The 13,013-nt window shown below is 37.9% G+C and overlaps 1 protein-coding gene across 4 annotated transcripts in view; it reads left to right on the forward strand.

Moving 5' to 3' along the window:
- Positions 1–13,013, forward strand: part of LOC110988993 (putative phospholipid-transporting ATPase IIB) — a 173,221-nt gene that overhangs the window by 115,926 nt on the left and 44,282 nt on the right. For all 4 annotated transcript variants that reach the window (XM_022253028.2, XM_022253026.2, XM_087138273.1 and 1 more), the window contains 3 exons: positions 5,615–5,785; positions 9,767–9,955; positions 12,371–12,515. In XM_022253028.2, the coding sequence (XP_022108720.1) occupies positions 5,615–5,785; positions 9,767–9,955; positions 12,371–12,515 (505 nt within the window). The remainder of the gene's footprint in view (positions 1–5,614; positions 5,786–9,766; positions 9,956–12,370; positions 12,516–13,013) is intronic.

Raw genomic sequence — 13,013 nt, forward strand, 5'->3', positions numbered from 1 at the left:
CGATCACATCAGGTCAATTTTCATCTATAACACTTTTTCTTACTAGCTATCTGCAAAGTTTCGATCCAATGGGACATATACTTGAGGAGACAGGTAACTGTAAAGTTTACACCTTTAATGCCATGTCACGTGACACCAGGTGGCGTCATTATGACAAGTTTCTTTTCGGACCATCTGTAACTGGTGAGCAAAGAGTGTAAACCTAACATAGATTGATAGAAGTGCCGAAGTCCGCTTGTTGAAAAACGTGTAAAAATTATACAGGGAAAATTAAATATTCAAAATTCTATAATAAATCACATGATAACGTCATAATGACTTCATGCTTTCTGTGCACATCTTCAGATAGTTGTCTGACTGTGTGCCAAGTTTGAAGGGGATTGGTCATAAGGAAGGGGAAAAGTTCTGTGTAGAACAATCCTGTGTTATATCTATGGGGGAAAGTGGAAAAGAGGAATAAAAAAACAAGAGCTTTCTGCCTGTTTGCACACACGCAGAGGGCTTTCTACTTTTGTTTTGACTCCAAATTTTGAAATATCTTCACTATATCACTTGATGACTTAATAGCTAGAACAAAACATTGTTAAACCATAATTTCTTGAAATTTTAGTGGCCTAAATTTACCCTATCACTTGATGTAAAGAACAAGAAGAGGGATTGCACAAACTAGTAGATGGTTTGAAGACTACTATCTGGCAAGAGGCTACCTTTGAAAGCAAGTTGGTATCTATCACCAATTTTGAATAATAAGCAACTTTTGGTTTCGGCCCGAAGCAAGGGGTCATGTGACTTGCATACACAATTTTACAACCACGTTAGTGCAAACACCAACTCAAGGGAAGTCATGATTGATTTTATACAGATTTTTAATAATTAAACTTTAAGCATCGTTGTCTGAATGTAGTTTTAAACCTGATGACATCATCTTGATAAAATTTGAGGACCATGTCATCCATATCAGTCCTTCTTTAGTGTAACTGTCAGTAGGATCCAGTAGGATCCAAGAGTGCTAATTGACCAAAAACTGTACAAAGTCAATGGGAAAAATAAAATATTCAAAATTTAATAATGAATCAAAAGATGACGTTGTCATGATGTAAGCGAAACAGAGTAAACTTAGCTCTTAGGTCTTCCTATTTAATTTTGATGAAAATACATCACTGCCAAGTAACAAAAATGACCCTTAAAATGTGCGTACAAAATGAATGGTTCAAAATAAATATTCAAAATAACATAACAAATCACATGATGACATCATCATGACGAAAAGCTTTGCGGCACATCTTTTCCACAGGGCCTTTCTACATCCTACAGGATACCTGCAAAGTTTCAATGCGATGGGACATGTACTTCAGGAGATAAAGGGTCTCAAAGAATGCACCTTTTATGTCACGTGACTTTTCATGTGATGACGTCTTCATCACATGAGGTCAACTAATGTCTTTAATACTTCCCTTCCTAGATACCTGGAAGGTTTCAGCTAAATCGGACATGTACATGTACTTTAGGAGATACGTGTACAAGGCTTTGAAGTTTGTACCTAAAATGCATATGCAGTCAGTCATATCAATAATGCTGCCCCAGAATGGTTGTTAAAAAAGATGTATAAAATTGGGAAAAAATAAAAGATGAAAAATCAATACAAAATAACAAGGTGACATCATCATAACGTCATAAAATTGGCGTAATTTTTTGTATCAGGGTCTTAGTTGCCTGTTGATGACAATTGAAGTTTGCTAAATTAGCAAAATGGTGCCTTGAAAACATGTACGAAGTCAATGGGCTATAAAAACCCCTATGCAGAAAAACTGCACCTTTAAATTCAAGTCACATGATTTGCGTTTAAACTGGAATCTTTCATGAAATATTGCTTGATTTTCTGACTCTTGGGTATATTTCAAATCGAACAACAGAGCATAAAACATACAATTTCTCTTTAGTTCTCATAGTAATTTTGAACAGAAGTTGAGGACTACTCGCTCATTAAGATCAATAATAGTGTGTTGTAGAGAAACTTGTGCAAAACCTATGGAGAAAAACTGCAGCTTTAATCTCATGCCACATGACCCCTGACAATGTCATTTTGACAATTTTTTCGAGGACCCTCTCTTCATGGTGGATTAGGAGTGTGGACAAAAGGAATCAGTACAATTGACCAGAGTGCCGAAGACTGGCTTTTGCAAAACGTGCACATAACCTATAGGGAAAAATAAAACGTTCAAAAATCGATAAAAAAATAACAAGGTGACGTTATAATGATGACATGCTTCGAGACACATTTTAGCTGGTGGACTAAGAGTATATACCTAGTATTTGATTTATAAAAGTTCCGAAATTTGCTTGTTGAAACCGTGTACAAAACCTGTGGAGCTAATTAAATATTCAAAATTCTATTAAAATAAGCTGATGACATCATCATGACGTCATTCTTTGGGGCACATCTTTGCCACAGGGTCTTTGCTTTGTGCAACTCTGAAGATACAAACTTGCAAAGGGACTAAGGGGCTTGGCAGAAAAAACATGTACAAAATAACGGGGTTTTGATGGAAGAACAAGGAGGAGGAGAAGAAAAAGAAGAAAAAAAAACCTTGACAAAAAGAATTCCTTTTCCGCAACTTGCGGAAAAGCCCAAAGAAACAGAACAAAAAGAATGTCTTTTTCACAAAATTGCGAAAAAGCTAAAAATCTTGGCAAAAAGAATGCCTTTTCCAAAACTTGCGGAAAAGCAAAAAAACAAGACGAACATTGTGTAAACACAGAGTTGTTTGGAAAACATGAATGTGGAATGGGCAAGAATCGAACGGCTGTCGTTAAGTCTGCAGTCCAAAATTGAACACTCTTGTATATGCAGGGCCCAATCATACATGCTCTTCAGACGTTAGAGTGCATTTACCAGAACGGAGCAGGCCGAAAACAAATTTGGGTATGTGGGACCACTATCCTCCTTGCTACAGTAGAGCATGAAAATACACATTCACATGCTTTCCCTCCCATGTGCTTGGCATTTTGCCATATTCCCCCCAAATAGCGGACCTCCATTACACACTTTACATGTACAAAGCATATGGCTCTTACCACTATGGCTCTTACCTTTACGGGTCAAGCTGCCGGCATTTTCAGCAGATGGCAAATTTTTCCATAGTCCATGCACAGCATGTATGAACAATGCAACCAGCCAAACACTTTAGAAAATGGGTGCAGATATTTACTTTGGCTGGGATAGAATTTTGGGGGATTTTTAATGATTTAAAAGTCTTTTCGTTATAACTTCCAGTCTGATGACGTCATCAGCCCGACTTTTTGCAGAAAGGTTACAGATGTTAGGGTCATTGTATTTACCAATTTTCAAGGGATTCTGGCACACTTCACCACAGACATCTCTTCAAAATATACTTCTGAATTTTTTTTCAACTGATCAGTTAGATGGTGCTCAAGTGTTGCATGACGTCACAGGTGCATGTTTAGAGAAAAAGTATTGTGTCAGAGGCAAGCACCATTGAAAGTAGGTTTTTATCTATTATCAAATTTAAATGACGAAGCACTTTTGACAAAATTTTAATGAAAAAGCACGGTTTTGACCAGTTTCGACCAGAACTAAGGGTCACATGATTTTACATACACGAAAAGAAATAGAAACCAAAGAATTCTCTATCAATTGGTGCAAACAGCAAGCTGGGGGAGGTCATAATTTATTTAATATGGAATTTTGACAAATTAACATAAATAAAAGTGTAAGCGCTTGTAATTTGAAACGTGATGACGTCATCATGATTTTTGTAAAACTTTTTTGATGTCTTAGGCTTTTGTCTGTGCTTTAAACTTTGATGAAGTTGCAAGATTGCCAAGTGGCCCAAAAGGACTTTGAAAACGTGTACAAAACAAAGGGGGAAATATTGAATATTCAAAATTCCATAATAAATCAGGTGATGATGTCACGATGATGTCATGCTTCTTTGAACATTTTCAGATAGTAGTCTATCTGTGTGACAGGTTTGAAGGGGATTGGCCATAAGGAAGGGGCAAAGTCATGTGTAGAACAACCCCGTTTTATGTCTATGGGGAAAATTAGAAAAAGGGGAATAAAAAAGGAAACAAAATCTTAAGAAAAGAAAACTGTTGCCCGAAGCAGGTAATTGATTGAAACACATTTCAATTATGGTGGTATCAACATTGCATTGCATAGAAACTTTAAAAGGTGACCCCAGCATTACATGTATTTATAAAAATTAAGTGATAGGAATCCTTCACTTTATAACGTGACTCCTTTTTAGACAAAAAGTAACTTTCCTTTACATGATGACTGATCCTCTTTCATTGCATCGTACTGATTATCAATATCCTCACGTATGATACTCAAGCAATTTATAGCATTTGCACCCTGTTGTTTCCCAACTTTGTTCCAATGGTAGTTGTTCAGAAATGTGATGACTTTCATAGGCCATACATTAAGGCCTACTTTGAAGATGACTGAAAATTAAACATTTTGTTGGCCAATAAAAACTACCAAATCAGCATTTTTAAACAGGATTTCACTCCCCATTTATCTGAATTTACTTTAGAATTTGAATTTCAATTTTGTCTTGAGAAGCATAAGAAAAGTAAGAATTGATACATGTACCTGAAGATTGAACAGTCAAAACTACATGTAAATAGCTGTGTCATTGATACATGTACCTGAAGGTTGAACAGTCAAAACTACATGTAAATAGCTGTGTCATTGATACATGTAACTGAAGGTTGAACAGTCAAAACTACATGTAAATAGCTGTGTCATTGATACATGTTCCTGAAGGTTGAACAGTCAAAACTACATGTAAATAGCTGTGTCATTGATACATGTACCTGAAGGTTGAACAGTCAAAACTACTTATACAGGGTAATATTGTTCATTTAAAATTGTTTTTCAAAATAGCCCTGTAGACAAAACAATATAAAAATCTGACACAATCACTGAAACACAAAAATAATCTGGAAATTGTAAGAAGACTATTGGTTCAAAGCACATGACATAAACAATGTGTAGATGCTTAAGACACAACAACTGATCAAAACACATTCAAAAATGCAGGTTTTCTGCTATTTTTGTAAACGTGTCATGTCCTGGATTGCTATGGGTTCCCACCTGTTATGATGAGCAATGTTTGAAGCACAGGCATTCACATGTCAATGGATTTCATATTTTTGTTGTACTTTGAAACTTAACATCATGGTATGCACACATTTTTCGCAATTAACTTACTATATCATGGAAATAATAATCACATTTGTCATCCCTCAAATAACAGTGTGCCATGACATGATTGAATGGTATATTGATGCAGACAAAATGCATTTTCATTAGCTACCAATATATCCTCAAGCAAACACGATGAACTGCAAGCAAGGAGTATCATTTTGTGCTGCTGTTAAGTACCTACTTAAAAATAGAAGTCAAATGGGTACAAACAATTGCAGTGCAAACATACCTTGGAGAGTTTAGTACTACACAAGATAATATTCCACTACAATTACGGCTTGTGTGGAATCGACCAGTCAGCATTCATGGATTCAAGTTTGCTTGAAAACCAAATCTCATGTACTGAAGAGTTTGCATTTAATCTTGATGTCTGTACAGCATCGATACCATCAGGCTAAGTTGACCATTGTAGACAGAGCAGCTAAGGTTGCTGCTGTTGTAGAGAGTCTGGAGCGAGATCTGGAGCTGCTTTGCTTGACAGGCGTTGAAGATAAACTACAGCAAGATGTACGGCCCACATTGGAGCTGCTCAGAAATGCTGGAATAAAGGTATCTAATTCTTTTTTCTTTTTTTCTTTTTTTTTTTGAGGTATAGATTTGTAATAAAGACATGCCAGGTTTTGGCCTGAACTGCCCTTCCATGTTGTGAGGGCAAAGAAAAAAATAGACAATTTTGGCCGAAAAATCACTCTTAGTTGTTGTTTTTTTGAGATAACCCCAGGAGTTTTCACCAAATATATTCAATTTGGTATCAAATAATGAAAATTGCATGCCCTAATCAACAATGATGTCAATATTCAGGTGTGAGATTTGTCCAGATTTTCCAGATGGCAGGATTTTTAGAAAAATGTATTAAAAATTTATGGGTTTTCTATTTGGCATCTAGAGGTACATGCAGTACTTTCCAAGTTTTGCATAAAAGTGAATGCAGGACAAGTGCATGCATAGGTTTTAACAGCACACTCGCTTTTGTGTTGTTACTCCCACTGTAATGCTATAACATACCCCTGAACAATAGTCCTGCATTTTTTTATATTTTGTTGGACTATATTTTCTCTTCTTTGCTGATTCATTTTGTGAATGTGTATAGCAATAATCAGGCAAAATGATTGCAGTAAGTAAATTTGGGTTCACAATTTTAACAGAAAAACCTATACACAGAACTTTGTTTCCTGGGATAAAATCACAGCAACAGAACCTTCAGTTGTCCAAAATTGCATTGATAATTTGAGTGTTTCAAAAATTGTACTTTTCAATGCATTTAACCAAATTGGAGTGCAAAAGGGTTGTCATACACTGAACAAGAGCACCAAGTTGCAGAAATATTGTGCCAAAGAAAAACTCAATGCTGCTGCACTTTAAGTTGCAAAGCAGTCCTGTGCAGTTTTAGTTCCTGAACGCATGCCAGTGAGTGTGCCAGTGAGTGTGCCAGTGAGTGTATAAATGCCTTCTATCATGGACCTATAACAATAGGGGGCAATAGGGTCCACGGTTGCCGAAGAGTCCACGGTTGGAAAACGTGTACAAAACATATGGGAGGTCTTCCGAAAAGTTAATTGTGAACAAAAGAGGACCAATAGTGAGTCCTCAATTGAAGGTGTTTACACACTTGGGTCAGGTGCACTTGGGTCAGTGCAGCACTTGATCCAGCAGTTACGCCGTAGAATGGCAGGGGACGTAGTGGAAACTATTCAAATAACATGTTTTGTTATTATTTTAATAATAATTACAGATACCCGGGTGCCCTTCCATTACGGGAATCAGGTACCTGGTTCTTGTACTACTCGTAACAGCATGCCACTTCCACCCAATATGTGCATGAGTATAAAGGCCTACTTACGTTGCAACACTGATAAAACTGAAACAAAGGCCAAAGCTGAATTACTTGCCTACAGCCTGAAATCACTTATGACTATAAGAAGTGGCTGCAGCCACAACCATGGACTTTTGCATGATTTCAAGCCATGGCCAAGTAAGTCGGGCATGGCCAAAGTTAAGTGTAAAAAAGTAAAGTCTGATGGGCATCCATATGGGTATCCTCGACTGACTAGTGCTGCAGCCGAACCTGATGGGCATCATGGGGGTATCCTCGCTAACTGACTAGTGCTGCAGCCAAACCTGATGGGCATCATGGGGGTATCCTCGCTGACTGACTAGTGCTGCAGCCGAACCTGATGGGCATCATGGGGGTATCCTCGCTGACTGATAAGTGCTGCAGCCGAACCTGATGGGCATCATGGGGGTATCCTCGCTGACTGACTAGTGCTGCAGCCAAACCTGATGGGCATCATGGGGGTATCCTCGCTAACTGACTAGTGCTGCAGCCAAACCTGATGGGCATCATGGGGGTATCCTCGCTGACTGACTAGTGCTGCAGCCGAACCTGATGGGCATCATGGGGGTATCCTCGCTGACTGATAAGTGCTGCAGCCGAACCTGATGGGCATCATGGGGGTATCCTCGCTGACTGACTAGTGCTGCAGCCAAACCTGATGGGCATCATGGGGGTATCCTCGCTGACTGATAAGTGCTGCAGCCGAACCGCTGAACCAAACCAAAAATCATCGAACATAGCACTTTCGAACCAAACTGGTCGGTTCCGATGTTCAGCTTTAATATGGCATTGATAGCACCCAGAATGTACGCAAGAAAACTTGATTAAAAAGCAAGCATAACAAAAAATGGATAACAAGTTATGCTGCTCCAGCGCTCGGCACATGTGCATGGTGTGTACACACGTACTACAAATGTACATGTACAGTAAACTTACGATGGCCCCGCATCATGCGATGGTTGTAAAAAGCAAGTAGTGAGAATTCACTAATAATAAACCCAGAAAACACAACGTACGGCATTTCCGCTGTACAACAATTCTAAATCCTCACTACATCTAATTGTGCTTATGTATATTCAGGTTTAGCATTATGTTTACCAATCTTCAATAGCCATGACCTTACGTTCCATATCAGGCCAGTGATGTCATAGATAGCCGATTAAACAAATTTTGATTGGATGCTGATCACAGTCCAACTTGTGCTCAATCGAAAGCTATTCCAGAGGGAAAACTGATTTTGCCTGGCAGGCCGGTGCGGTGCTCCAGCATGTGACAAGATTTGGTTGGCAACAGTGGCCTATTTTGCCTTTCGTTTCATCATATTTGATCAAAGTCGTAGTGTGAATACGTTGTAATGGAATTTTGTAATGGAATCTCTAAGTTGTTCGCAAATCTCAAAAGTCATCCATTCAAAAAAGACTGATGAAAATCTTGGGTGCCATCTTGGGAAAGAATGCTGACTTGATACCAAGGTTCTTCTGTGAATACATCAGAAGCCATAATTTGATAGTTTGGTAGTAGAATCTGTTTCGTGAAAGATAATCAACTCACTCTTCGCTCGAAATCCAATTTGATTTTGTATCCTGTAAAGGAGGAAACTCCCATTTTCAGCCTGCTTTTTTTTTTTTTTTTTTTTTTCACTTTTACTACAATCATTTTGTTGAGTCAAGCGTGGTCCAAACACAACCACTTTTGGTTGGCAAACCATGGTCAGAAACTTTTAAACCTCTGACGGTAACTTTCTGTGGAATTTTAACTTCTATACAAACTCTGAGGAAACAGTTTAGAAATCAAAGTTGCTCTTGGATGGGGATAGAGAGGAGATTCATTGCTTCTATAAACATATTTTATACATGGAAGTACCATAAACGGCATGTTTATAGCGAGCTCTTTGATGTCTCAACGTGCATTGTACATGTACATACATGTGTGTACATGTCCGAACTTGAACTGAACTGAACTTCGGCAAAAAATTTCTGAACCGAACCTGAACCGAACATTGGCATCTACTTGTAGCACTAACTTTGACCGCATGAGCCAATGTCACAGGGTCAGTATTCAGTGAGAAAGTGCTTCAGTAAAATATGTTCTGATTGTCAATAGAATTAAATAGCTTCATGCTTTCTTCCCAGACCAAGTCCTGGATCATTCATACTGGTGAAACTGATTTTTAAGAAACAAATCCCAAGTCTGCAAAGGTTGTGTCATTTTGCAGAGTTGAATATCCGAATATTTGACCTTCCATTTAATCAAATAGTGGAGTACTCTGTCAAATAGGATGGCAAATTTTTGATGGTCAAGGCATGAACAGAAATACACACAACTGCACATTACAATTACTACAATAACTTCTCACTTTCATAAATATGGCCAGCAGCAAATTTTTAAATACACATGCGCAAATAAGAAATACCTTTTTGGCTGAGTCTAGAATTTATTTCATTTTGTGTAGCAGTAATCAATCACTCCAGACCTGCAAACACCAACTTAAGATGGCTGAGATTATCCTCCCCATTTTCCAGTGGAAGTGGAGGTCAAACAAATTTCCTAATTTTTGGTCCATGTTGCTTTTCCACACCTCAATTTGAGAGACTACCCTCAATTCTCAGTTCATTTATGGCAGCCACCTCCTCCTCCTCCACCTCCCCCCTCCCCCTCCTCTAGACCTCACTGAAAATATATATCAACTTTGATAGATCTGGATGTTGACTGGTGACAAGTTGGAAACAGCTACTTGCATAGCAAAGAGTGCTAAGCTGGTTTCCCGCACTCAGGACATCCATATTTTCAAAAGGGTTGGCAATCGATCTGAGGCACATCTTGAGCTGAATTCATTCAGGAGGAAATCAGACTGTGCACTGATCATCACAGGAGAGTCTTTAGATGTGAGTACTTGACTTTAATTACCTATTATAGGGTAACCCCACCTCCCACAAAAACACAACCCAAAAGTAACATACATTTTCTCCTAAAGTAATTGTCAGAAATTTTTAATTTTGGTATCAAATTAAACTTTGGCTACTACTTTACAAAACTGAAATCTCTTTTTAAAATCTTATGATGCAATGCGAAGATATATTAAGTAAGGTAATAACACATTTTTTTGTTCTGTCCAGTGGAAGTTTATACAGTTTATCTTGGATGAATCTTGAAGTTTTTCATGGTGAAGGTAGCAAATTAAGGAAAAGATTTGCGGTAGCAACATGTAGGGATATCTTTTTTGTGAGTATGTCTGGTTCTGAAGAGAACCGAAGGATACTTGATGTTTCGGACAGGTTATCTTGTAAGTACATGCAGTTACTGAATTCAAATCCTAACTTATTACACAAATGTTCTGGTTCCTTACATCAAACTGCCTCTCATTCTAGACATGAAGAAATTTATGCTTATTTCAGAAGGCCATGGTTTCTAATTAATTGTGCAGTTTCAGAGTTCAATGAGTTAGTTCCAGAGAAATCAACTTCAGCTCAGCCTGAGCAGTTATTAAATCAGTCTGTTTTTAACATTGTGCTGATATTATTTACTTCTGTAAAATTAACCACTTTGAACCATTTCAGGATGCTATTTGTTGGTGCAATATAAAAGAGGTTTTAACATAACAGATCTCTGTTCAGGTCAGAATCCTCATTTTTCAGGCCTTTCCAATGATCCAAATGATCATTTTGATTTTTGTTTATTTGCTTTAATTAGACAGAATTAAAATGCACAAATGTAGTATTTCTTATGTAACTGAAATTATCTCCATAACACATTAATTTAAATGAATTCTTCCATTTGAAAAGATAACATCCTAAGCTTTAATTTGAAAGCCAAAACACCAATTTCTGACATTTACTTTAAATGGAGAATAGAAGTGATACCTTGTGGGGGGGTTACCCTGTATTTACAGGAACCTTTGTGTGTTATTCCTTAACATTAGCCTGTAAGAATTCATTTGTGAAAACCAGCCCCATTTAATGTTTTAGGAAAAGTATATTTCTCCCTTGGAATGTCGCTTCTGAAAAAAGTACTATTACCATATCCGAATCAAATTCTCATAGCTGTTTCAGTTTTTCCATTGCTGGAACCAAAAATGGATGAACCAAAAGGCAACATCATTTATCATCATAAGACCAATATCCAATTTTAAACATACTTATTTTAAACTACACTATTACATGTTCACTTTATTCTCTTATCAATAAAGGAAAATGCTACCTTTAGTTGCTTGAGGCTCAAAGTCCAGAGTAAATTGCTACATTTTGACGAATTAAACAGGGGATAGTTATGACCAAGAACAACTACAGTGGAACATCACTATAACAAACACTGCTAAACCAAACATTCAGAAATACCGAGCATCCTCCTTGGCTCCTGAATGTTCTGTGCACTTAAACCGAATATTACAGATTTGTTTAAGGCATGAGAAGCATATTTAGAACTGATGATAAATAAATCATTGTTGGGGAAAATTGCACTCGGGACAGAACAGCCAACAAGTGGCACAGTCTACATTGTTAGTGGGTAGCATGCATTACATGTAATATGCGTGTGTCACGTCCATGTAGACTGACTGCCCAGCACTCTACGTGTACATTTATGTGTGTATGCTATGCAATACTGGAGACTCTAGACGGGGCAGAAAATCTTGCATGATAATCGCTACAAAGCCGGCAGATTCAAGCTTTAAAAACCACCAAAACAGGTACCCAGCGGGGCCTATTTGTTTAAGTGCAGTTTTACCAACAGGAACCAGTGTAATTGTACCTTCATGTCACATGCAGTTTTGAAGCGACAACTCAAGAAAAACGTGGGATAAACATAATTAAAATTAAGTTTTTTCCATTCTTTTTTATTTTTCCCATTTTGCATGTAGATTTTGGCCCCACTCATACCGAAACATTTTGGGGGGGTGGGCCAGCATGTGTTTGAATATGGGCTGGAATTTGGAACGGGTGTCCTTGTCCTTAACTGAAAATGGCTATACCGAACAACCGCTATACCCCACATTTTGTGCGAACGCTGTCGTTTTCGTTACAGTGATGTTCCACTGTATCACCATTATTGTCGAGGGCAGAGCTTATGAATAGGCTGCTTCTTATGAACATGATGAATTTGTCAGCCAATAAATGTGTTCGTAGATCATCTGTGTGTTGCCATCTGTGTTGGTACTGTAGACTTTCGAAGATTTTTCGTCCAACTGGTACATTATGCCTACTGTATTATACATGTACCTCAGTGTGATTATAAATTTAAACTATGACTGCAATGAAAAGTGGCTGAAATGATAAGTTCATCAACTGCTGATAATTTTTGATAAGGTATGTCTGAAGTACTATGAGCACGAGTTCATTGAGTTAGCCTGTCAGTGCCCAGCGGTGGTTGTGTGCCGCTGTTCACCAACACAGAAAGCTGACATAGTGGAACTTCTAAAGACACATACTGGCAAGAGGACATGTGCAATAGGTAAGTTATAAGAATTTCTATTCATTATAGCCCCCCTAACATGGGATGCTTGTCACCAGTAATGGTGAGAGCATTATGAAATGAACAACCACATCAAAGTAGGAGAAGTTGACTTGAAATCCCAGATTTTTTGTACTGAAACCAACAAAATCCATCATTTTATAGCAATCTGAAAGTAAAGACTATGATGTTCATTTCCAACATTTCTGTTTTTAATGAAAATTACTACACTTGAAAGGATACAAGACGAATTCCTATGCTGGTTAAAACCCTTCTGCAGCACCCACCCGGTGCACCAGTAAAAAAAGTGGGAAAACACAGGCATACAGGTGAAAATGTTTCCTTCGCCTATGAAGAGACCAATCACAAGGACACCTGATTCCCTGGATGGCAGAATCACAATTGATTCAGAATCATCGGTGGCACTCACACTATGAATTTCTGCTCGGTTAAAATGCAGTTTCTTGGTTAAAACTGGTGTATGCCATGATGATCACT

Source organism: Acanthaster planci, linkage group LG06 (assembly GCF_054643075.1).
Source record: "Acanthaster planci isolate LZ-2023a linkage group LG06, COTS_SCS, whole genome shotgun sequence".
In the NCBI taxonomy this organism is placed as follows: domain Eukaryota; kingdom Metazoa; phylum Echinodermata; class Asteroidea; order Valvatida; family Acanthasteridae; genus Acanthaster; species Acanthaster planci.